The sequence below is a fragment of the Empidonax traillii genome, unplaced genomic scaffold (genome assembly GCF_003031625.1).
Source record: "Empidonax traillii isolate 1590-97213 ecotype Southwest subspecies unplaced genomic scaffold, ASM303162v1 scaffold490:size896199, whole genome shotgun sequence".
In the NCBI taxonomy this organism is placed as follows: Eukaryota; Metazoa; Chordata; class Aves; order Passeriformes; family Tyrannidae; genus Empidonax; species Empidonax traillii.
Window position 1 is genome coordinate 106,996 of NW_020955683.1, and position 27,326 is coordinate 134,321.

Sequence of the window (27,326 nt, forward strand, 5' to 3'; positions counted from 1 at the left end):
AAAGGTTTTACTTTTCTTTGAAGTTAGAACATCTTTTCTTATTCCTTTACAGTTTTCCCTTAACATCTCCAGTGCTATATGACCACCTGTGACTTTTTTTTTTCTGTTTTTTAATATAGCTCATCCAGTTGATTTTGAGTCACCTTACAGTACCAGACCTGTGTAGACTAGCACAAACTTGTAAGCTACTCTATCAACATTGCTGTGATCCTCTACAGTACATTCATCTCAGTTTACAACCTTACTGGGCAAGGATTAATGACACATCTCTGGAATACCTACAGTCTCGCTGCACTCTCATCCAATGGCTGAATTTATCTTGGACTGGAAACAGGGGAGCCATCTCTGTTTCTGGATTTAGCAGGTCAGTGTTAAATGTACAGAAGTGTTTTGACAAACTCTGTTTACAGAGCTGTTGTACAGAAGTTGAAATCTCATTGGAAGAGAAAATATTCACTATAATGGGGGGGATTGTTGTGATGTAGAAAAAGACATCAGTTAAAACAGTAATAGATAGTAAATACAGCAGCAGAAGTCCGTTTCAGTATGTATAGTCTGCATGTTCCAAGCTCGTTGTGACTGAAAGGCTTCTTCCAGGGGGCGCAGTGTTTTGCTTTCTTCTGGGCTTCCAAAACACTCCACTAGAACTGAGCTGTCAAAAATCCTTCTCGAGAGGAAAACGTTTGTGGTTGTTCTCTGTACGGATGAGTCATCAGTAGGACTGCATTAGAACAGCTGTAGTAATAAACTGATTGCATGCTTGTATGGTATGAGCCAAGTAATCACTGGAGTCCAATGTAAATGCAAATATTTTCATAAAAATGATTTAAAACATTAGCCCACTTGGAAAACAGGGGGGTTGCATGTGCATATTCCATTGAGTGGAAAATACGACTGCTGTAGGTCATTAAAATAGCAAATTTGCAGGGATTCTTCTCTGCTTAACAGCCGTGTTCTCTGCTTTCTTTAAGATATCATTTCTTGCTTCTTTGCTCATTAGCATTACTTAAACAGCTTCTATCAATGCATTTCATTTAAGCAAAAATTACCCCTTCAACCAAGGGGTAATCAGCAATGTCAGGTGAAAGCAGAAATGGACTGATAAGAAACAGACATGTTTAATATATCTGAAAAGGTTGTCTTAACTTTTCTGAATAAAAAGATTAAATCAAGTTAAATGCAGACATTTTCTTTCCTTTTGTGCCTGAGTGCCTTACCTGAGGAAGTAAAATATTTTTAAGAAATACTTTGTCAAGATGAGAATGCTGCTACTGTTTTTCCTGACCTTCCAGTATAATCCAAGAACCCTGCGCTCTTTTGTGCTTGTTGGTAGAAGACGCAAATAAACATCAGCTAGTTGCTGAATGGAGTACAAACCTTTCTTCTAAATTTGGATTTTATATTAGATACATTATGCAGAGGATAAATATGCAAACTTTAATTGAGAATTCAACTCTGAAATCATGAAGTGCTTGCTTTCTGATGCTTAGCTATTAAGTCTGTCTTCTGAAAACATATGTGCATCTTCATGGCAACCTTTTTTCATTTTCATGAATTTGGGTTTTTTAACTGAGTACCGCTAAAATTTTTTGTATTCTCAAAAGAAATTATTATCAAATTCAGAGAATTATAAACTTTATAGTTCTGGTATTTCTGACTTCCAGTTAGTTGAAAATAGCCTTATTGCTAATTACTTTTTCTTTTACTTCAATGCTTAACAAATAGTAGCACTTATGTGTATTCAGCATTTCTAAAATAATACATATTCATTATTTGACTATTAATAATCTGTGAATAAACATGTTCAATTTATATTTCTTATAAGGAGTTATATTTATTTGTAACAAAGGGGAAAAATGTTTTTGGACATTGATGCAAGTCTGAAGTTATCTGCAGTTTTAGGAAAAAGTATTTCTTGGAAGAGGCACATGCAGTCTGGGAATGGGAGATGCAGTTCAATTGTAAATTTTTGAAGCAAAGTTATAAGCTAAGTAATTTTCATGTCTAAATTCTACTTATAATTTTTCCTTCTGAAACAGGACTTTTCTACTGTAACTACGTCTGGTTTTAAACCTTTTCTTTTTTCTGTTGCAGAAATAATTTTAAAACTCTTTGTTCTGTAAAAGTGTCTTTTCTAGTAAAATTTTCTGGCACAAGTTTTTCTTTTGACATTCTTCATCAGCATATTTGTCGAATTTTTTGGCCTTCAGGAGAAGATAATTTACTACTCATTTGCTATGAAAGTATCTACTAATAGAGGATTCTTACTAGAATCAGACTCACTTTTCAAAAGTATTAATGTAACCTTTGTCAAAAAAGCAGCTTCCTGATAAGAGATACTGTTCCTTGGCAGAAAAATCTGTCAATAAATGACAGTTCTATTGCCCTGGCTGTCATTAAGATACCACCACCCTGGGGATATTACAGGATCCTGGACACATAACCATGAATTCCCACAATTTTTCCTTTTCTCCAAAACCAGGACATCTATATTTTTGTATTTTTATCAGCATTTGGTGTTACAGTCGTCACTGTTGAATTCAAAACTTTACAGTTTGTTATGATTTCTGCAAGTCAGGACATGTTTAAATGCTACTCTTGCTCAAATCCTTTTTTGGAAAATATCTTTCGAAAACATTTTCATCTGTAATTTCTTATGACAGTCTTAAAAGTAGTAACTTGTATAAATTTGTGTGTTACTTTAAAATGTTCATATATGCATGAAATTATTGGAAATATATATTTTCTTATATAATGTATTAAAGTGGAAAGGTTTTTAAAGAGTAATTTTTAAAAATGTGACTGAAGCAAATACTGTATTATCATGAGAAGGCAGAATGCTTCAGGCATATGAACATCCTGAGGCAAAGCTGAGGGTATTTTAACTTATTGATAGCATCTACTCCTTAGGGCTAAATATTACTATCATAAATTTTTCATTTCGGCATATAATGTAAATTACCTAAACTTTATATTAGACTGAAAGTGTACCAAAAAGTGAAAGACAAACGAAATGATTATCTGAGCAGTCTCAAGAGTCTGGATTGCAAAATGACTGGGATTAAGGAAAGATTTCACAGCAGTCGTTACATAAGCCGCACTGCGCTTGTCTTGGCTTTAAAGGTGTGGTGGATCTCTTCATGCCAGGGGGGAATATCAGCGTGGGAGGGTAAGACCTGTGTAAGAAGAGTGAGGCAAGTCGAACTGGAGGTGTACTAAATATCGAGTTGAATAAATGCTCTGAGGTTTAAACTGCTCAAGGACAGTGAACAGTTTAAAAACAGAGTGCTGTATGCAGATTTCTTTGGATCACTGATAGTGCCATTAGCTTGTTTAAATTCTTCTGCTTTAAATATCTGAGGTATTAGGATTTTTATTTACATCTGACATTTTATACTGTGAAAATGAGTTAATAGTGTTTTGTTTTCAGGTTAGTGGTGGAGTGTTTGCATGTCAAGCACACCCATGAATATTTCTTTAACAGTTTTGTTGTTCACGTTTGAAGGCTTTAGTTGCTTTTAGTAGGAGTGTATTTCAACAATGTTTAACTTGGCAAGGCTTTGCTACAAATCAGACTAGCAGGAAGGTCAGAGAAATTACTGAAATGTCACAGGAAATAGGGGTAATGTGACTTTACAGGGATTCTCAATTTAAAAATCATGTCTCTTGCTTTAGTTTCCACGGATTTTTAGTAAAACTAGGGTTACTGTAACTGAGATTAAGTAATAATGTTTGGTTTGCATTTTTTTCTTGAAATAGTTAAATCTGCGGTGAGAAAAGCACAAGATAGGTACTCAATATTCTTCCTACTTGCTTGCAATGTTTTAGAATTTAGTTACCAAAAAGAATGTGTAATATGTGCTAGTGTAGAAAATACCATTGTAACAATTAGAATACCTTAGAGAAAGAGAAGATGACTTCATTTTAAAAACAAAATCATCTTACTAAGTCTCACTCTCGAGCTTGCATACTTGCATGCACCAGGACAACCAAGACGTGTCCAAATCAATTTGTGTAGTATGTGGTCTCACCATCCTATGCTGCTTCTGTCCTTCATCTTCTAGCCTGTGTGTCCTGAGAAACTGCTCATACATATGTTCAAGGGTCTTGTCAACCTGCTAATCTGACTTCCACCAACACACACCTCTGTTTCAGCCCTTGTAATGCCATTTGTTCTTTCTCATGCTTCTACACCTCGATGTTCCCAGCTGTTCTCTGCTCATACCAATCTTAACACTTTCGTTATAATTACCTGTACTAAATGCTGGTACTGTCATGTAACACAGCAGTCTTGAAAGGAATACCATCACTGTGAATATAAAAATACCTAAACATGTTTTTAAGAAGCATATTAAAATGTAATTCTACGAACCATTGTATTAAATGCAAGACTGTAACTGCAAGACAGGAAGTCCTCTGCTGAGTTTGTGCGAGTAATCATATAGATTGAACTACAGTAGGAAAGAGAAGACCTCAGGATCTTAGAGACAGAATCTTAGAAATGAGAAAGAATAAAATCCCAGTGGGTTCTTGACATTTTTCTTGTCTGGTGGCAGGCTCTGGAAATAGGAGACCTGAGTGGCTGGAGGGAGTGTGCAGTTGGCTTGATGCAAACCCAGATGGTTGTTTTCAGGAAATACTAATTCTAGCAGGCTGATACCAAGGCAGGCCAGGCAAATGGGGCAGTGTTATATGTTAAGTAATGGAGGTAACATCCCTGAGGTGGATGCTGGTATAAGGTAACACTACAAAGGAAAGTGCTAAAGGAAAAAACCAATCTATCCAACCCTGTTGTTCACAAATGGATGTTGCTTCCCCTCTCTACCCTCCCCCTTGGATAACAGATTCAAATATATGCCAATGAGTATAAAATTAGTACTGAAGATTTTAATTGAAAATAAATGTGGTAAAATCAGCATGATTGAAAACTGTTGTGATAATTTAAGAAGGATGTTTAAGAAGGATGAATAGATGAAAGAGGACTGGACTGTGATCCCTGCTTGCTGTAGAGTTTTCAGTAATTTTGAACTAGGGGATACAGAGTAAGTGGGGATCATTAAGCTAACACTGAACTGTAGGCTTTGGATCCAGTGCAGTTCCACCAGGAACCATTGGAGCAAACATGATGTTTTCAGTACCCTTGTAAGCATATGTCTAAAGGTATTTTGAGAATTTTGTTTGAGAAGTCTTATGTTCTGACATGAAGGGTGCTATCCAAAAAAAAAAAAACCAAACAAAAAACAGAACGCAAAACCATAAAACCAAACCAAGACCCAAACCCCCCAAAAACTTGGGAATACAATAAAAAAACCCAAAACTGAACAACAAAAAAACCTGAAATACTGCAGTCTAGAATGAGGATAAACTTTGAGGGAAAGACCCAATCCAGTGTCTAGCAAAAGAAATGTATGTGTTCATGTTATTTTAGATTGTTTAGTTATATTTTAGAACAAACATGAATGGATGAAAGCACTTGAGAAATTGTGTGTATAAAGTATTGAAAATAAAAGCAAAACTAAAGGGATGGATGACTGTAGAACAGAGGAGAGACTGAAATCAGACACTGGTCAATCTTCAGTGATTAAAGGAGAGGTATGTGAAGAAATTTTGATTTGACGAGAAGGTATTTTTTAGATGCTGTTTTCAAATTAGCTAAGTCAGAGCCAGTCATCCAGAGTATGCTAAGTTTTGGAGGTATGAAAACCATACCACATTTGTTTTGAAAGCATGAGAATTGTATTCTACCTTGCCATATAGCTCTACATGGAGATCCACATAGAAAGACATACGCAAAAATCTCTATTCTGATTGGTCTGTTAAGTGCAAACAAAATTTGGGGTGTCTCCATTATTTTGAGAACTCTGCATTTCTCCCTAGTGGTCTCTGTTCTGTGCTGCCTGGTGACTTCCTCAGATTCCTTCTCTGTTTCTGTTCATCTCTTTTCTACATGCCTCTGCTCATTCTTATACCCTGCTGTTATGTCCCTTATCCCCCTTGTGTTTCTCTTTGATGTCTCCTAAATAACCTTTTCCAAAAAAGGCAGCAAAGCCATGGAGGGCAATGCTTGTTGCTGTCGCTGTGTTTGCTGTCTGCCCGTGTGTTTCAAGTGTAATGAGTTTAAATAAAACATTATGAGGATAATAACTCCTCAAGCTGGTGAGCCTGGAGTTCTTCTCCAAGTCTAGGGGGTTAACTGAGTGTTTCCCTGACCTGGTAATATTAACTTTTAATAGTCCTAGAAAGAGAAAAGCATTGATCTGTACTAATATTTATAGCAGCCAAGCCCTGTTAAATTATGTGGCAGTTAAACTAACATCCATTATTGTAATGGTGTAATTCATAAAATATTTATTCATTGCCATATTAAAAGCTAGATGTATAATAAGTGGCAACTGACAAAGTTTTATGGAAAATATTGCCATTCAAACAAACTGGATAATTTGTTGATGAAAGAAGCTGTGTGAATGTATTGTTAAAGCACTCATTAAATAGAGGAATTGGCTAATTGGTAATCAGCAGTGTATCCGTATATCTCCGCTCTGATTTCCATCCTGCATTTCTCCATGACAGTGTTGAACTCTATTGCTAGTCTAAAATAGCAGCTTAATGTTTAAATACCCAATGTTAATTGTTGTGAATTGTCATGTCATTTCAGCTCTGGCATTCCTGTAGGAAGGCTCATCAGTCTAGGCCAATTCACCAGTATGGAAACAGCAAATAAGTGCTTGGTGTTTGATTAAACTGCTTTTACAGGCTAAAATAGGTTCTGCAGGGGGACTTCAGAGGCAAAAATAGTGGAGGCGTAGATTTGGATACATGGCAGAACTGCTGTGGCTCTGGGGCTTATGTCTGCCCTTTCATGTCTCAGACCCTTTCCTTGTTTCTGTTCTCATAGGCTCATAGAAATGTTGGATGTTAGGGACCTCTGAGGGTCGTCTAGTCTAGGCCCCCACTTGAAGTGCCAGTGTCCCCAGTGCTAGATCAGGTCAGTCAAGTTTCAGGTGACTCTTAGAAACATCCAGGTGTGGAGATGCCACGCTGGAGTCTCTCTCTCTGTATCGCATAGGATCTGCATAGTCAAACTAAGGCCATGTAATATGCAAGATGAAAGGAATAAAGAAGGGTGATGATGAATGACAAGTATGACTTAAGTGAGTAATGAAAAAACAAGGAGAAGGTTTGAAAACTTTGAAATCTTGAAAGGTGGATTTCAAGTCCTGTGCTACTGTTGGTGTCTTGAGGAATGCCTCCCTGAATGTGTCTGCTTCTAAGACCAGCAGCAGTTTCATCACAAGTTTCAGCAGGAGCAGATGCATGGGAAGGCTAATAACTCTTTAATTGTAGCAATAGGAGTTTTTGTCCAAGCAGAAGCCTTGTTTCTGCTGTATCAGTTAAACCCAAGAAGTGACTTTGTGGTGGAAGTGTCAGAACCTGACTCTGCTTTGTCTGCATGAAGGTTTTTGTAGGATAGAACTGGTAATAGAGCGGGTCAGAATATTTACTAAGAGAAACTAGTTCATGCTCTTTCACAAGTAGATCCATTATTCTACAAAGTAACATGGGAAACTCATTGCAACCTATAGTTTAAGAACTTAGATTTTTTTTCTACTGGAGAAACCATAAAAATACAACAAAAGCATGGCACGTGGGGGGGGTTTATCCGATTATATATCAAACTTACAAGTCCAGTGATTGATTTACAGTTTGAAGGTTATCTTTGCAATAAAAAGGGACTTAAGCTTGTCACATAAGCTTGTGTGTTTTAAGTTAAAGCTGGGCTTAGAGATGATAGAGCTTGAGTTTCTAACACAAGATCTCTGACAGGAAGTGTAATTCATGTGGAGACCATCAAAGTTTCTAAATTTTGTATCTTTAGTCATCTTATATCCTAAATTTTTACAATTCCATTGAAAATCAAGTGAAATAGTCCTCAGAAATTTCTATTCTAGAACAGCTGCCAAATGTTCATTTTGAGTTACTCGTTAATGAAAGGAAAGTTTGTTTTTTTTTTTTCTGAAAGTCTTAAAACGCTTGGTTTAACCGCATTTTTACACTTGAAGATTTTTCTCAGATAAGTATGAAATTATTGGGGGAAACTTGCAAGCCATTGTCAAAATTGGCCTTTGACTGTCTAGAAGCATTTCAGACATTATCAGTGTTGTACTTTGGTCCATTGTCTCAGAGTAAATGCTAAGAACAAAGCTTGTTCCAACTTTCTAAACAAAACAGAATTGTTAAGAGTAATGGTTTTTCTTTATCAAAAGGAATTATTTCCTGATTTACATGTTTAAGATTTGGACAGTATGCAGACTCTCACATGTAAGTATGTTTATTTTTCGCTTATAATGTGTTAATTTTACAGGTTCTTGAAAGTTTGTGGCTCGGAACTAGTACGTCTTGAATTGTCTTGTGGCCATTTCCTCAATGAAACGTGCTTGGAGGTCATCACTGAAATGTGTCCAAATCTTCAGGAATTAAATCTCTCATCATGTGATAAAATACCACCTCAGGCTTTCAACCATATAGCCAAAGTGGGCAGCCTAAAGCGTCTCATTCTCTACAGAACGAAAGTGGAGGTAGGAACAAGTATTTTTAACCTTTGCAGTAAATATTTTCAATCCCGGGAGGATAAAGTTGTATATTTTTTTCAGTAATGAAGAATTCAATTAGAAGGTCTAGCAAGGTATCTGATGGTGATTTGGTAACGCAAGGTAGTTAGATTAAAGGGTAGTCTATCTGGAATGATTGGCATTTGCTGTGGCTATGCCATAGTCACCATGAAGCCAGTTCCTCTCAGGAACTACTTCTTACTTTGTGGTAGTTGCTCTGCAGCAATTCTTATTTTCTTCAGTCTAAAAAACAAATTGGTGAGGGTGCTTTTAAGTACATTTTTTATAGAGCTGAATTAGTGCCTTGGGTGTGTTTCTGTTCTGATTTTATATCACTGATCTTTTTGTAAAGCTTCGGTAAATCTCCTTTATTTTATTTTGACCACTGGCTCCAATTTACAAGGCTTTCTCAGATACAGGAAATATCATTGTATCAAAGGTAACGATTGTATAATTTTATTATTTTCTACTGTTGATTGATTAGAATCTTCTTGATTCTACTCAGGTAACTTCTGAAGTTTGAGACTTCATGCTTGTAATAGCACAGTAGCTGAGATATACTCTGAAGTGATTGGTAACTCATTTCTCCTCTATCGCTTTGCTGAACAGAGCTTGAAATTGGATTGAATATAGGTGGTAAAGATTTCCTGACTTTGAAGCCCTTAAATTGTGAAGATTTATTTCTGCCTTTCATGGGTATGGACATGCATCTGCTTGTAGCTGCCAAGAACGTTCATTCATAATCAAGTTTTCTTAAGACTGTGCTTGCATTTTATACATAAGTGTAAACAAAAGGCACTGTTCCTAACAAACCGTGGAAGAGAAATTTCTAGAAATTTAAATAGGTAAATTGGAGAGGATGCTTTTGTGTTACTTGCTAATATGAAGCCACTTAACAATATACATTGTGCATCCCAGGTAGAACAGTAAAGTGGAGAGAATGAAGATGTGGCATAGGGTTTGAATTAGAGCATTAGAGTTACAAAACACACAGATTTGTAGAAAGAACATTACCTTTCTCAGCAGTAGCTTCTCTTAATGCAAGTCTTTGGATTTCTACACAAAATAGGCTGCCATTCCTTCTGTACTTTTCAGCTGGTACAGAGATGCCTGGTAGTAAGTGATGGCTATACACAAAACAGGATAGGCTGATCAAGCATGCTGTGAAGTGAGTGAGACTTCTATAAAACTTGTCAAAGAGCTGTAATATAGTTGTGTTCTTTATTTTTGTGAAATTTCTACTACTGTCTTCATTGTTGGAGCTTCTAAAGAGCAAACAAAGGAACAATGCTAATAATTAATCAGGAGCTTGGCGTTGTGTTGTAGCCAACTGGGTCTGATCAGTGAAAAGAATCTGAAGCTGTGAATCCACAAAGGAAAACTCGAACCGATATCAAGTGTGTGTTTGTTTATTGAGAGAAAGTAAGAAGGTGAGAACAGCAGAGCTGATACAGCCCCATGTTAAAGTTCTGTCTCAAAATGCAAGAAGAAGAAACCAAAAGAAAAATCTGTTCGTTTCATTTAGCCTGTTTTCCTAAATAATTCAGTGGGTTGTTCTTTTTTTCTTAAACCAAATAATAACCATCAAATTTCCATGTCTTAGAGCACACCTGGGTAAATAGTACAACTTTTTCGTTTGGTTGTGAATTTGGACATGTGTTTAAATAACATAAGATGAGATAAAGATTCTCCATCCTTTTTATCACTAAATGATAAAGCTGTTCCTGGTTTTGCATTATGCTTTTATAAAAAGTACACAATTAACATTGTAATTAAAAAAAAATTGTATTTCTCCCATATACACTCCCAAATACCTGCCCAGGTACAGGATTTCCTTGCCCAGTCTAACTCATGTGGTAGTCTTTCCTTTTTTATTTTTCTTGACTTTTAATGCTAAAAAAGAAGCGGAAAAAAGTTCTTTCGACTTCTGAATTTAAAGTATTTGTTGTACTTTTCCCATTTATATGATTACTGTGACACTAATAGATAAATTCTAAGAAAATGCTCTACAGAAAATTGACTACTGTTAATGATTTTTGTGTTGGGTACATAGATTTTGAGCACAGTGGAAACATAATAAAATTGATAACATGTTTGTCATCTTAACAATTGTTATTACAGTTTCTTGTTATTTTAGCTGTTCCCTTTGAATAGGTTTTGGCTTTAAAAGTGTTGCCGTTGTCTCTGTAATCAAAGCTTCAATTTTTAAGTGTCTGTTTTAAATGTAATGGGCAGTGTGGGTGTTCTGCTACTTATTGCACTGCCACTTTGGAAGATGGCTGTCCTATCTGGAGAAGGTCATGTTCTTTGACCCTAAACCTGCTGATTTTCAAAGCCATGTATAATGTTTTTTCCTTAGCTTGCTGAGAGCGAGTTTGTGTGTGTAAAATTGTTTTCAGACCTCTGAGTTGAAACTGCCAATGGCTGTGAATTCTTCCAGCCTTTCTGATAGAAGAAGGAAAACCCAGTGACCTTCCGTAAATTTTCAGTAACTATAAAAAAAAAATGTCCTGCATTGCTATAGTCCTACCCACAAAATGCAACTCATTTTCCCAGTACTTAAGTTCAGTTTTAAAAGGTTTAATTCTTAAAGATTGTTTGATAATGTGTATGTTTGAAATAATTTGTAACTTGCTTTGAGAAACTAATTTCAACATTTTATAAATATAATTCCACTATTATACTTGTGGGATTTTTGTGCTGGTGGTTTTGGCATTTACTGATACATAATTCCTTAGTGTTTATTCATTGAAAGTGTATTCACAGCATAATTTAAGCGCTTGTTGGCATTGATACATTTGAAGATTACAATGAACAATGGAAGTATTATTTTATATACAGTAACTGGCAATGCACATCTTTATGCTTTTAAACATTAATATTATCTTGATTTAATGCTTATCATGAAATATTCAATCCATATAAATACTGCAGCCAAAATTGTATTTTAAAGAAACTGAAGCCACAATTAGAGTAGGAGAACTTGTCAGTCTCCTTGTTGCTGGGTGTAAATTGTAACATAAGATTACGTATTATAAAGAATTCAGAATATCATGCAACATGAAATATGTAAAGTTTTTAAAGTTTGTATTGCAATTATATTTAAAATACTAAACAAATGAAATTTAAATCTAATTGCAGTGGGCAAAGGACTTTGGTTTTTTTCACACACTTTTAAGCAAATGTTTTATTTATAAATTTTATCTCTGATACCTTTGACCAAAAGCAAATTTGGAACTTGGGCAGCTGTGACAAAAGATGCTGGAAATCTTGGATACCAAAGAGAAGCATAAGAATCTTAGCAGTAAATGGAATAGCTCTTATCTTCTTATGCCATGAGCAATAACAGAGTTAATGCTGCCATAAAATCATTCTACAGAGTTTTCAGAAATAACCTGTTATGGGTCATGCTATACTTTTGAGAGCTGTTGTCTGAGGTTTTTTCAGTTTGGACAAAATTCCTTTGGCTTGGGTATAGCCCTTTAGGATTAAGAGTTGCGAGCAAATAGTGGGGAAAAAAACGGTGAAAACCTCTAGCTGGAACGTGGATGTTTGGAAGTAGGTTGAGCTGGTGACAAATAATCGTGCAATAAAGGGCCTTGGTGGTGCTTTCTGATTTCATGTTGGGCTCATAGGATGGAAGTCTGTCATTTGAGCTTATAATGTGAAGAGTGAGGGGAAAGAATGAAGGTGTAAAACAGATTTACAGACATAAGGGAGGACATAATTTGACCAAATGAAGCACAACCAAAATACAGTAATTTAATTAACTACAGAGACTATTACTTTCATTTAATTAATTCAGTAATTGTCATGTTGCTGTGTCCCAGTCCCTGCTGTATCCCTGATGCTGCCAAGCAGCTGTAGAGAACAAAAAGGTGCCCCTGTACATCCTGAATCCCATCTTGCAAATTACACTGTACCTGTTTGTGAGGAAGCAAACGTTCTGACTTTTGAAAGACTACACCTGCACTCAGTAATAAAGTTCATTTGACCTTCATTTGCATATACTCTCATTCTTCTCTTACTGATGCTCATACAATGTTCATATTGCATCTGTTTTTAAACCTGTGTCATGAAGTTTTGGAGGCAAAAGTTTTAATCACTGTCCAGTTCTTCATCTCAAAAATGGTCCAATAATCCAAGTGCATTAGGGGGAGATGGGGAGGTATTTTTTAGCAAATACATTCCAATTCTCTCCCTTTTCATTATTTGTTTCTGTGATATATCTTGTGGGGTGATAGCTGATGGATGCTTGAGGGAGAATAGACTTCCTGTTCCAATGCCATCTTTTACTGTATAGGAAAATGGTTTTGCCAACATATTTATTTTGAATCTATAAATGAAAATGGTCTGCGTTAGTGTCAGAGGGCATCACTCAAATATGCTTTGATTGTGGTCATAAAGGGCAGGCTTGAGGGTTATCCCCTCAAACATCACTTGAGAAACTGTGAAAGGAATTGGCTCCTTCATCCGTTGACAGCTTTTTTCAGTGAGTTTGGAGACACCAGCTGACCTGGAGCCAGGTGGTCTGGGATAAGCAATCTCCAGAAGTTCCTTTCCACACTCGCTCTTCTGTGATTCTGTGACTCCGTGCTGATGGTACTAATTGAGGACTTAACCCATGAGCTTTGTTTTCCTCATGTGTGACCAGGACAACTTCCAGGCTTTTTCCAGCAGTAAAATTTGTGTAGTAAACTGGTGATTTTGAAGCTGTGGTATGAGGATAGATACACAAAAGGCTGAGATTCTTTGACATGTATGGTACTATATATAGGATACTCTACATTGGAGTGTGTGTAAGGTAACCATACTTAAAGAAGGGAGGAAGCAGTCTTTAGTGGAACCCTAAGATTCTTTTATGTAAGCATTCACTTCGATGAAAAATTTGAAGAAGGAATTGCAGAAGAATAAAGGTCTTGTAAAAGATTTAGGCTCGTTTCACTGAGTGGCTGGAAGAATTCCCAACTTATGTCATACACAGTTCTTCTGAGAAAGGAAAAAACAGCCTGTTGTTTGTCTCCAGAAAAAAAGTAACAAATTTAAAAGCAGCTTTTCAGATTTTTCTATAGAAAGAAAGTTTATTAAAAGGTGCAGCCTATTTCTTCCCTAACCCAACCCCAAAGTAAAACTTTGTTTTTCTTAAGCTCATCCTTTAATCTTCCAGAACCACACTGTGGTGCACTTATTTTCATGCCTTGTATGATAGTGCAGCCATTATGTGATAGCCGTATTATAGTGGATCATTTGTATTTTTTAAACCCTTTTTATTTTTTTGTAATCTCTGAGTACTTGATGATAAAACTGCAATGAGTAAATAGTCAGATATTCAAAGTACATCTTTCACAGGTGAATCACATCTGCCAGACAGAAGGGTTTTCTATTTGAACAGATACTGAGCTCAGGCTATCTGTTGGATGCTTTCCTTTCATACTAACATTAGAAATGATTTACACTTCCTGCTGTATCATGAATGTAAAAAATCCTGAAAAAAGTCAAACAAGTTTCTGTCTCGCCAACTGTATTTCTCTGGCACCAGTATTTGGTTTCTCTGCTGATGGGTTGTCTGTTTAAAACAACAATGCAAAGCATCATCTAAGTCAAAACTTACGTGTGATGGCCAAGGCCTTTACAAAGACAGGTAAGATACAATTTAGTCCGGTATCAGCTATTTAGTTGCACTGTTCACAACACATAACTGTCTTCCAGGCTGGCATGTATTACAGAGTGGAAGGCTTTGATGTTTGGGCAGACCTGTCACCTGTCTTGTGTGGAGTAAATTAGGATTTCAAATAGTAATCTTATCCCTTGTCCAAGACAGGATCAACTCTGTCCTTTGTGACAAGACATTTTTCTGACCTGTCATAAAGATTGCAGAGAACCTGCAGGCGGTTTTCCCTTTTTCTGGGGTTTAGGACTAACTGCAATATTTGCGAAATCTGCTCTATAATGTGTTTAGCAACACTATTCATATCCTTCTAATCAGTTCAACATCAGTCTTCTCTCTGAAAGCAACTTCTGCACTGTATGTTTTCCTCATCTAAAAACGTCTTCCTTGGGAATGGAGGATAGAACAGACCATTTTATTTGCCCCCTTTGAACTCTTCCTGTTGTCTGTGCCATATTACAAAAATTAAGAATTTTAGTAGGTGTTGTTTTGGCTTGGATGGCAAAAGAAATATAGACCACTGAAGCTGTGACTCCACGATGAAAAAGTAAATCTTAAGTTTGTTTCCAGAGTGGGTTTTTGTTTTGCTTTGCTGTATTTTTATTCATCTACTCTTTTCTCAATCTCTATAAAAGGGAGCAGGTATGAAGCTAAACTTTAGTTTTGGATCAGGGAAAACTCAAAAAATCTTCAAACTGTTATACATGTCTTGGGTGACAGGCTCAAGAATGTTGTTGGATGGATAGTCTTTGATTTGACTGTCTCTGCTTGGCTGAGAAACTGAAATTGGACTCCAAGTTAAAGCTTACTGATGCAGAATTTAGGTGGCCTCTTAGTTCCTCTTGTGAAGCACTCTAGCATTTGAAGTTTGGCCTGTGCTACAGCTTCAGGATGGGGTGATTGCCTTGCTCTTTTCCTTTGCTTGGATTGGAGTGCTATGGCTCATGTTGTATTTCAAGTCAGAGAGATGAATTGTACAGACAGATGGCTTGAAACAGACAGGTTATTACAATGATAGTCCTTCTATATGGAGTGCATATGGATTCTGTGAGCTGCCATTCTTTCCTGCTATTTTCTTGTCTTTTGCCACCTGGATTCTCAGTTGACTGAGGCACAGCTAGGCATGCACAAAGGTTTTTTTTCTTCTTACGTGACATATGCAAAGCCCACCTCAGTTACAGAAGAACAGACACTGCGTCTGAAAGAAATCTGGCTTGCTGTGTGTGGGCATGTATGCACCCCAGAAGAGGAATTAATATAACCAGTATAATTAATGTTGAGTATATAGTTGTTTACTCTTGGGCTTGACTTGGCATGATTTTTGATGGTATGACACAGTATTCTACCAAGCTCCTTTCTATTACCCAGATTTCTAGTGTGTTTTTTTAAGTTGTTCGGATTTTTTAAATAATGATTTAAAATAATACTTTAGGTGTCACAGGTTGTGAAAAGACCTGTGGACTCAGTGCATGTGAGTACAGGGACTGTCTTAAATTGAGAGAGATGAAAAAGGTACTGAGAGATGCATCACATTCCTGTTGAAGTTAACATAAGGAGCTCCATTATCTATCAAGATAACTGTGAGTACTAGTCTTCCTATCTATTTTGCCCCTTTCTGAAGAAGTATGGAATTGATCTCACACCCTACAAGCTGTTCAGAGTGACTGTTCACTTTTGTGCTCTTTGTGTCAATTAAGGAAAGAGATTGCTGGTTCCCTTCCTTTCAGGCCAGTGTTTAAATTCCAGTCTGGAAACCATTACTAAAAAGCTTGGTGGAATGCAGCAAGGTGCCCAGCTTTCCTGTGGACTCACCTGAATACCTGCAGAAACCCAGTTTAGAACTGTCAGAGGCTGCTTTGTTTATCTCCAGTGTTTATGGTTTGTAGGGAGGGATTTGGGGATTTTGCTTTTAGTTTTTGCACCTGAGTTAGGTTCTAAAGTTCATAGCTTTCACTGAGTTAAATAGTAAAGACTATGCCTCATTCTCTTTGAGTTAGTAATTTATTCATGTTTAGTGATCCAAATGAAACATTTGCTTAGTTAGTGACTAATTTAAAATGATTTGGATATTTACACATTTATGGGCTTTAAAGTGTTCTTAATAACATCTTTAATAATGGCTTTTCAATGCTCTTGTGTTCCATTCCCTAGCTACCTTTTCCTTTAAAAACATGAATGAAGGTTAAGCAAGCAAGCGAATAGGGACTTTGTGAGACTTCTACCAAGATATATGTGAGGAAGGCTTACTCTTAGCATCTACTTTTAGGCTGCCTTTGGGAAATCAGATCTTGTAAGGCCAAGTTGGAATCGAGATTCCATACCTGTCAAGCGTTGGGTGTTTATAATTGCTCCCCGGAGACACCTAAATTAGATGTCTGAAATGGTCTCTGTGAATACCCTGTGCTTTGTCCCTGTTCTGTGTCTGCCAGTCTTTCTGTGCAAGGAATCACATGTTACTTTTTGGTGATAGGACAAAGGATGAGTTTCTGCCAAGTTTCATTAGAAAGCGACAAACTGAGGAAACTGCATAAAGCATTTAGCTGCAAACTTCCTGCAAATAAGTAAATTTATGTTTAAAAATCTATAAATTATACTACCCATGAATACAGACATTGTTTTTACTAGTGTTCTTTTTGGAATTACACTTAATAGCAGTAGATTATTTGTCACTTGTATATTGCTTGGGCTTTTTTTTTTTTTGCTAAAAACTGTTGAATATCCTGTAGAAATCCTCATACTTTTATTGTTACTATGTTGTGAAGCTTAATCCTGTTTTCAGTCCATATAGAATACAAAGTCCTAACAAAGTGATGTTTTAAGTATGATGCACAACTATTTGTGATGTGAATCCTAGACTGTGTTCTTTTTTGCACTGTGCATGTGTCCAACAAGAAAACAAAATATGGCTACAAACAATGCAGGAGGGTCTTTTCTGTATCTTAGAAACAGAAATAAAAATTCATAAAGTTTCACTTACCGTGGAACAGACAGGCCATGTACTTTACATTTTATGAGATGCCTCTGATGCTTCAGTCCAGTTTCAGGCTGAGCAGCACGCAGTACTTTCTGAAAAGAATGACCACATTAAATGGCAGGAACAGGGCTGTAAAATACATGTTACATGTTTCAGTCTGCACGCTAGTAGTGACAGGTGCTCAGTGGCTGTCAGCATCCTTGTCAGCACGGAGACTCTTTGACATTAAAGTCACCAACCCAGGCCTGATGCTGTGCAGCTCTATTGGCAGTTCCATCAGGCTGCAGCTGATCAGTGAATGTCAGAGCCTCCGCTCTTCTTCTGGTGTGTCGCCAGCTCTCTTGTGTTTTCAGGCTGGCCTTGCCTGTTATTTGATCTTGCCACGCTGCTTCTACAGCTTTCCTGTGGGAAATGAGCGGATAGGTCAGCGGTACGTGGGTATCTTCAGGGCAGTGCATACCCCCATCCAAAGTGGTTTGCATAAAGGTTTGTAATGATTACCTTTGCTTTAAGCCAGTCAATGGGTAAAGTACCTGGGGACTCATTAAGTGGCCTTTGTGTCCTCCGTAACAGAATTTTGAGCTGTATTTCAGGAAATGTGGTGGCAGCCTTTAATGTCTAATTGACCTCTTTGTTTCACTTTCCATATTTCCTTCGGATGTGTTCCCCCATGGCAGCAAACAGCCCTGCTGAGTATTTTGAACTTCTGCTCGGAGCTGCAGCACCTCAGCCTGGGCAGCTGCGTCATGGTGAGTACTGGAGCCGCTTGGGGTGTATGTGTGCACACACTTGCTCGCTTTGGAACTCAGTCTGGGTTTGTTTCACAACAGTGTGTTAAATGCTAGGCTGATGTTAGACTCTACTCTCCTGGAAAGTCCAAGATGAATGCAACTTGGTCATGTACTTAAGGGTTACATACTAGTTTAGTGGGCCTAAAGTGTAGCTTGGAGGCTTTCTCATAGTTCTTCAGGAACTTTTTGGCAGTTTTTGGACATTCTTTATATGCATAATTGCTTTTTCTTTCCAAGGCTAATAATCCAAAGTTAATAATTATTACTTTTATTCAGCCCAGATCGTCATTCCTAGCAGCTTAATTCTTGTGTCTGACCCTACAGTTACAACCACAAGAGCAATATCTTTTGGCAAAAGCCACTTGAGTTGTGGACTTGATGGGCACATTCATTGATTTGAAGAAAGCGAATACAGAGACAGCAGCAATTCCTGCAGGGTGCTCATTTGAGCTGTATTGCATGTGCACACCAGAGCTGTGTGTAGATGGATTCTGGCTTGCTGCTATCCCTGGTGGTAGCAGATCGGTCATCGGGGCAATTTAGTTGACCTTCCTCAAAGTTCAAGAATCATAGAATGGTTTGGATTGAAAGGGACCTTAAAGTTCAGCTGTTTCCAACCCTCCTACCATGGACAGGGACACCTTCCACTAGACCAGGTTGCTCTAAGTCTAATCCAACCTGGCCTGGGACACTTCCAAGGATCCACTACTTCTCTGGGCAACCTGTTGCATTGCCTTACCACTCTCACAGTAAATACTTTCTTTGTTCCCTGAATCTACCCTCTTTCAGTTTAAAACCATTACCCCTTGTCCTATGAGTGCATGCCGTTGTAAAAAGTCCCTTTGGCTTGCCCAAAGTAATTAATAAGACTTCCATAAAGAGATGGAGCAACTAATCAACCTAAAATGGAAAATAAACATGTTCTTCGGTCTGCATGTGCTTATGGTTGCAGTACCTATGGTCATAAAAACAGCTGTAATCTTTCAAAGGAAAAACAATTATGGAAAAAAATGCTTTTCAAAGAAAATAAACTTTTTGCTGCATTTTGATACTTAGTTTTAAGTGAATTTAAAAACACTTATGTCTGGAATTTACAGGAAATTAATTTTATTTTTGTCTTTTGTGAAAGCAGACCTCACTGTACTCTACAATGAACAATTTTCAGAGCTGTTTAGAAGTTACATGGTTAGGACAAATCTGTAGGTGTTAGGAAGCAAATCTTGAAACATGTATGTACGTCTGGAAAGACGGCACACGTGACAGAGTGTTTGCTTTCCTTGCAGATTGAAGATTATGACCTTATAGCAAGCATGATGGGAGCAAAATGCAAAAAGCTTCGCAGTCTGGATTTGTGGAGATGTAAAAACATAACTGAAAGTGGAATTGCGGAATTGGCTTCAGGCTGCCAGCTTTTGGAAGAACTTGATCTTGGTTGGTGCCCTACATTACAGAGCAGCACAGGCTGCTTCACGAACCTTGCACGTAAACTCCCAAACTTGCAAAAGCTCTTCCTTACGGCCAACAGGTCTGTGTGCGACACAGACATCGAGGAGCTTGCTGCTAACTGCACACATTTGCGGCAGCTGGATATATTGGGTAAGAAAATACAGCAATATTGGTATTTATTTTATGGTGTCTCAAAAGCCTTGTGGTTACAAAGGAGGCCTTAAGACAAAACTGTCTTCTAGACATGTTTTTAAAATAATTATTGCTTAAAATTATGGTTTAGCATATGAAATAAAAAGAGGAAGTTTTACTCACTGCAGTAGGTTTCTGACTCAGAACCCAGTGGATTTACACCAACTGTGTACTTTGACTGTTTTGTATGAATTGCCTAAACTGAGAGTGCAAGATTTTTTCCAATAACTTTTAGTTTGATGACCGTTAGGTTTTTTTTAATGAAATCTTTCTCTTTGACTGTAGGAAGATCCAATTTCTTATCCTTTTTCTGCTTTTGTTTATGATTTTCTTTCTGTGAAGTGTGACAAAGTATATTTATAGTATGAGTCTGTGATCAATAAACAGATTTTGCTTTTGTGCTGTACAGATACACTATGCAATACTGGCTTTCTTTGTCACTTTTATCAGGAAGGGACTTTGAGTTACTAAAGATGAAAAGGTAATTACCAGCAAAACTTTCCATGCACTTTCTAGAAAGGTGGGAAGTGATGAGGGGCAAAAAGCATAGCAAACCTGAAATTTTTAATTCTCTGCAGCTTCCATAGTTAAAAGTATTTTTAGAAATCTAAAGTAAGTGTACTTTGGAGTCTTGAGTAAGGACTTTGAGAAGCGTAGTTTTGTGGAATACTGAATTTATTCTTTATAGGGTGAAATATAAGATTTTCCCTTTGTAATAGTGTAGGACAGCTGGGTAGACATTGTGGCATCAATGTGAGAGAAATTTCTTTATGCTTTGACAGCCTATTTTCATAGGGTTAGTTAAAAAAAGAAGACTTAAAGGGGGAAAAAAACTAGCTGCACTGTATATTTTTAATATTTAATAATTTTAATGAAAATATCACATTTAGGTTGAGAGAAACGCTACAAAAGGCTGTGAGCCCTCGACTCAAACAATGTTCCAAGCAAGTTGAAGGCTATCAGCATTTATCATTTCAAAATATTTAACATATGGTTTCAGATTGTCCCTCCAGTACAGGTAGTACACTCTTCTATTGTAAAATAGAGGTTATTCATCTTTGATTGAGAAAATTGTGTCCTGACCAACATGGGAAAGGAGAATAAATAAAAACTTAACTCCACCTAGTACAAATTGTGGAGACTTGATGTATATGTCCACAAGAGTTGCTGTGTTTTGTGTATCCTTAAGAGAATCTGTTTTGTAGCTAGATTTTCAAGGGCACATTTCCCTATTCAGATACGAAAAATTTCTGAATGGCTTGGTCAGTTAAGTCTTTCACAAACATATATGTGCTCCTGACCACCAACTTCCATGTACTTCTGTTGCAGTGGCATTGTGTCTGCCCACGAATTGGTCAGACCTCTTCACTGCACCAGGGTCTCCCCAATGAATAGTTTGGCTGTGTTAAGCCTATGGATAGTCTGCCAGTTTTGTTGTCTCTCTGCCAGCAGTGAAGGCTTGTTGCCACACTTCTTCAGCATTTGAATTCATGTTTTAATTGTTTAACATCTTATTCATGTTTGGGTGGTGGGTTTTTTTTTTGTTTTGTTTTGTTTTGTTTTTTTTTTAATAAAATGTGAATGTGGAAAAGGAGTTTGTTCTGTTCCCCAGATGCTTACTAGTGGTCCTGAGTGAAGTGGATTTGTAATCAAACTTCCTCAGTGAGATTGCGTGTTGGGTTCAGATAAATGCTCTGTAGGGAATATGCAGTTGAATTATCTGCAAGATGTTACCAAAACCCGTAGTATTCACCTGCCAGACCTCACTTTCTTCCTATGGAAAAATACTTAGTAGAGTGAAAAGAAGGTTGTCTTCTGCTGTGAACGAGTCAGTACAAGGTGATACGATATATATGAAGGACTTACCCCACTTTTTTGGCAACAGCAAGAAAACTATGTTAATTTCTTTGTCTGAATATAGTAAGCACTACTGTCTGTGGTAAAAAGAAAGAACTTTCAAGTAGAACAGCGTTGGGTCATCTGGAGGTAGAGTTGCCAGGTAACTCATGTAAGTGCAGAAGTCTCTGTTGTCTGAACTGAAGAACTAGTCTCTTACTGTGCAGGAGTACCAAGAAAGTCATAAATCTCTCTATGTATCTCTAACTTTCGGCATCTGATGTAGGGCCATGCTGTTACTTTAAGCTGCATAAATGTGTAATATGTTTTTGTCCTTTAGAAGAAGCGTGACAACAGGTCTGAAGCTGTTAGAGGCCTGAGGTCAACACTCAGCTTTGCAAGAGTAACCTTGAACAGTGGGTCTTCTCTGTGATGTGAACGAATGAAAGGTGTTCTCATTATATCCTTTGTCATCTCCCAGTACAGAAATGCCTGGCTTGTACATGCATTGTGGAGAGTGTAGAAGTATTGTGGCTAGGTTAGCACTGTGTGCTGTAAGGCAACTTCTTTTGCTTCAACAAAGCTGCATAAAAGCAAGATTTTTTTTTTTCTGTGTATAAGCACTTACCTTAGAAGAGGTCAGAATGTCTTACTCTGCACTGTAGTCACCAGCACTGAATATACTACACTGGTGTCGCTCTGCAGTTGCTAGAACTTATAAACTGGCTAAGGAAAACCTCTTGTTTCAGTTATGGATTATTTATCATCACAATAGCTTCAGAGGTGGAGTAGTCTAAGCCTCTGAAAGAAATCTTGTTGAGCTGTAAGTGGTGCAAAATGCATATTATTGTAGCCTGGATGCTGTTTTAAGGTGATAGGTCCTGCAGCTTGCTACCCATCTCTCCTTTACCATATTTGTTTGGCAATTTCCTTGTTACGGAGTCAGAGGACTCTGTAGAAGATGAAAATTGCTGTTTTTCAAGGGCTCCATAAACGTATGGCTCTTGTAAAGCATTGCTGGATTGTGGTGGTGCATCCCCTGCCCTGCCCGCTCCCCCAGGGCTGCATTATGATTTGAGAGACCTTAAAACACTCATGTTTCACAACATGGATGTCTGGCTATGTTTGTGCTGAGTAAAACATACATCAGAAAGTAAACTTTAAAAAAACAGGTCATGAGTTGGGTCCGTATCTGCTGTATTACAAGTTTGGAAGAGGAAGTGTGATGTAAATTGTCCCTGAGAACATGAGGATGTGCTTCTCTTGAAGTTTTAGTTCTGAGCTTTCCTTTACCTGTTCCATACTGAGCTGCCTGCTTACACGGATCATTTCCCTGGTGGCCCACACCTTTTCCATTGACTGACATGTCGTGTTTCCATCCTGTGGTAGGTTGATCCAGCTGTGGTCATCTGGCAGTTTTGTAGTAATGCAGTGCATCAGCCGGTGCTGTCAAAAGTTGAGTGGACACATCCAGACCTGTAGTTAAAAACTAGTCTTCAAACTGTGATTTAGCGTTGAGAATGTGGCGAATCAACCTGAATTGACAGTGCCAAAAGCTTTTCTTGCACATCATATCAGCTGCTTTGTTCTGCTGCTGTGGGGGTTCCCAGCTTGCTGTCAAGGGTGAAGAGTAAGTCATAGTAATCTTGCTCCCCAAAAGTTCTGCTTCTGTCCTGCACCAAAAAGGTAATGAAAAATAGACACCCTTGTTACCGCAAAAATTCATGTATTCCTATCTACATACCAACACCTCCCACACCTTCCTGAGCAACAGAAAACCCAACTGCCCCCTTGCCAGCTGTCAAAGTTTTCAGCTTTATCTTGAGAACATCAACACGTAGTTAGTCAATTCAAACATGAAAATGTGTAGCATGTTAAAATTTTGAATTTGAGTTGTGTGGAATAGGTTGGAAAAAATGGAAAGAATCAAAAGCTAGTCTGGCTGGTCTGGGGAAGGAAAGAAGAAAAGTAAGTAAGTTTGAGGGAAGAGTGCTAGTTATTTTCAAGGTCTCTGCTCTTAAATATTATTTGGTGTGTAGTAGTATCCCTTGCCCTAGAAACGGGGGGCTCTGGCAGTTTTTGTAGCGCCCAGCTCTCCTGAACAGCTCTAGCATTTGAAGACTTGGATATATAAGAGATATAAATTAAATCATTTAGAAGTGCCTTTTACAAAGGTGACGTCAGAGAATTTTTTCAGAGAATTAACAGCAGAAGTAAATAGCAGAATTTAATATACTGGTTATGTTTGTATTCTGAGAAATGGCTGATTAGTCCAGGCAGGAGAAGTTGTAGTAAATAACAAAGGTTCAAAAGCCTCCAAACTCTAGAAGAAATGCACTATAATAGGCAACTGGCAGGATATGTTGTCAGTCTTTCAAAAGCAAGGGAAAATGTGCTATATCAAAATTCTAAAATGCTTTTGAATGGACTTTTAAGATACATGCATCACTAATTGTACATTGTGTAAACGAAAGTAAGATTACAGATGATGTTTGCTTATCCTGAGGTGTGAATAACCAAATCCCAACTGGATTGCTTTTAGATAAAGGTATTTCCTAACATAAAATTATAAGTCTGAGAAGGAAAAAAAAAAAAAAACAAACAAAACCAAACAGGTACAATTTAGGATGACCTACTTACTTGCAAATCTATCAAAAATCTTAGTCTTAGATGAAACGGTAGGAGAACTGTCGAAGTTCAGGTAGGAAGGAATGAAGAACATCCTACACAAAAAAAATCTATGGCTAGGCATCTAGATCTAGCATTTTTGTAGAAACACACGTTTGGATCTTGAAGCATAAAAGCTGTGATGCATAAATGAGACTGGTTTTAGATGAAGGTGCTGATGTAGTAGCAATTTTAAGGCTTGGTGGAAAAAAAAGATAAGTAGCATAATGTGTTGTTCCTAGAGTCGCATTTGGAATGGTAGAGCAGGTCCTTATGGTAGAACAGTGATACTATGGTAAAGTTTATGGTCAAGTGGAGTGAATAAATAAAACATATTACAGAATTTCTGGGTAAAGCCATAGGGGCTGTTTCATCCACCAGCAGACAGTTGTGATGACAGTGATCATATGATAAGGGAGTTAAAAATCACAATGATAATGACAAGCTTTCTCTGTGTAGATGAGGTAAAATGTGGGGCACGATAGCAAAGACTGTCTTTGGGTGATGTTCAGTAATGTCTCAAAGCAACCAATCTGAGCCTGACACAGGATAATTGAAGACCACATTTAGATACCCCCTTGTTTTTGCAGAAGAGTACTGGAGACTACTGAAATCATTTGCTGTCTTTCTGGAAATTAGTCCTGTTCGGATGAAATAGGAAGATGAACTCTAGAAAGTGAAAGAAAATCTGAGTTATGGCAGTATAAAATATTAAGGAACCATTGGCTAAAGTTGTATTTCAGCTATGGTAGAAGTTTACAGGGGAATTACTGAGGTTGGTAAATAGTCTGGATGTGAAGGATTGCTTAGATACAAGGCTGTTGCAGGAGAACTGTTGTCTGTCCATTAGTGTTCATGGCAGGAGGGGATCAAGAAAGCTGCTACATCAGTGCCATTCTTTCCAAGAGATTAGCCTGGAGAGCTGCCTTGAATTGGAATGCCAATATAGAAAGCTTTTGAACAAATCAATACATTGAACAATAATAAATTGTTGGGAGTAAATGGTATTTATGCAAGGGTTCTAAATGAGCTCAAATACAGGGCAGTTGAAATCTTATTTCTGGTCTGTGATCTGTCACTTAAATCAACCTCAGCAATAGAGTAATGCAGGGTTACAAATATGGCCCAACTTTCTGTAAAGGGTGCAGTTTAGGAGCTACAAAACAGTGGGGGATTATGTTTTTCTCTGCGTAAAGCAGTTGCAACCATAAGAAAGTCAGTCAGTGGACAAGAGAAGGCCATTACCATATTTTGAAGCAGAGCTGCATCCCTGCAAGGATAGTATAGTTCTGCCTCTCCAGTCCTTCAGAATTCCTTTGAGTTCTTGGTGATCCTGAGCACTGCTCCAATACATAGAGGATTGAATTTTCAAAAGCTTTAGCCAAAGTTGTCCTGCTTCTGTAACTCAGCTGTCTTCTGGATTATGAGTGTTTCAGAGACAGCAGAGGACAAGAGTGTATCATCTCTTTTCACAGTGAAGTTACATCACTACTGTGGTTACCAGTGATCTGCACTGATCTACTTATAAGTAAACCAGGCAAAGGGGTAAATAATACCAGAGGGCAAAACACAGGTATTCAGGGTAGAAAAATCTTAAACCAAAGAACTTAACACTGAAAAATGACAATATGATCTTGTGATTCTTATTGAGCAGGTGATAAAACAGGAGAAAAAACATTCAGTCAAGTGCAAAGTGGTTGCATGAGGCAAAATAACATTAACTAAGCATATGGGGGACTGGGTTTGTATTAGGTACTGCTTTGTAGGAAACACATCCCGTGGATAACTTTTAGAAAACGTCAGCTTGTTGCTGATGTCCCATTCTAATGGGCATAGAGAAGATTAGGGTTTCTTAGGCAAGAAATGGAGAAAACACACTAAGACCTTATTATAAAATTGCTGACTTTGCACTTAATGCACTATATAGTTCTCATCATCCAGTTTCAAAAGCACTAAATTAGGGCAGAAGCAACACAACAGGAGTCATTTTGAGATGCAAGAGAGTCTGGAAAACAGAGAGCCTTGAGAGAACAGATGTCCATGGGATTATGAGTGATATAGAAGTAGCAAACTGGGAATGATCTCTCACTGCTTCTTTCATTGCCCCTTAATTATTGCAATTAATAGGCTGGGTTTTTTGCTTATTTCTTTAACATTATATATTTAAACTGTGAAAGTTATGAAGGGGCTGTAAGTATGAAGAAGTTCAGAAAAGTAGTAGAATTCATGACAATTCATGCTTTAAAAAACCCTAAAATTATAATTTTTAGCAATTGAGAAGATTAACCAATGAAAAGCTGCTTTAAAAATCTTCTTTTGCTTTTCTTTTTTTGGTGTTTTTTTTTTTTTTCATGGGAGGGGGGCAGGAAGGGAACATTATTGGCCCTGGCCCTAGACAAGATCCTGGACTAGATGGTTTTTTTGGGGTGCAGTTAGCTCAAGATGGATCTGTGTAAGCTGAAGTGTCTACCAGCAGGTATCAGCAGTAGTGTTGGTTATATAGACTTTTTAGCAGGAGAGCTTGATGGACAGTTTAGCCCACTGTAGACATCCAGACTCAGTTCACTTGCCTAGAGTAACTTGCTTGGCTTCCAACCATTCCTGTAAGGTATGAATCTTCTCTTCTGGGTCCAGTGTAGTGTCTGCCAGCTCTGTGGGGAGTCCTGTAAGGTGCAGGGAACCCCAAGGAGCGCTAGGTACTGCTGGATACTGACTCACACCCCGGTGCCCAGTCTGCTGCATCTCCTCGTGCTAAGCACTATGGACTGTACTGACTGGATTTCCATCAACTATAATGAGTGTGGATACATGCTTATCAACATCCATTTATTTGGTTTCTGACTGAATCCCATGCTTCATCTGACCCTGGGTGACACTTTGGAGTTCATTCACTGGGATCTGTTTTTTAGCAAGATTAAATAGTGTGTTTCTTTTTAGTATAGATATAGTTATGATCAATAGTCTCTTAAACAGTTGCCTCTGTGTGTGTGTAATACCCACCCTCACTCCAGAGCCCTGTTGGCCTTGATGATGTGTTTGGAATTGGAGGAGCCCCCAGTAGCTCATCTGCTGTGCTAGTCAGTGCAGTCAGCAGGAGGGTCATGGGAACATGAGTGTAGCATTCCATGTTGCTTGCTGCTAAA

General features: G+C 37.7%; 1 protein-coding gene across 1 annotated transcript in view; it reads left to right on the top strand.

Moving 5' to 3' along the window:
- Positions 1-27,326, top strand: part of FBXL4 (F-box and leucine rich repeat protein 4) — a 59,846-nt gene that overhangs the window by 25,326 nt on the left and 7,194 nt on the right. The window contains exons 5-8 of the mRNA XM_027896252.1: positions 120-364; positions 8,363-8,576; positions 17,929-18,000; positions 19,326-19,638. Of these exons, the coding sequence (XP_027752053.1) occupies positions 120-364; positions 8,363-8,576; positions 17,929-18,000; positions 19,326-19,638 (844 nt within the window). The remainder of the gene's footprint in view (positions 1-119; positions 365-8,362; positions 8,577-17,928; positions 18,001-19,325; positions 19,639-27,326) is intronic.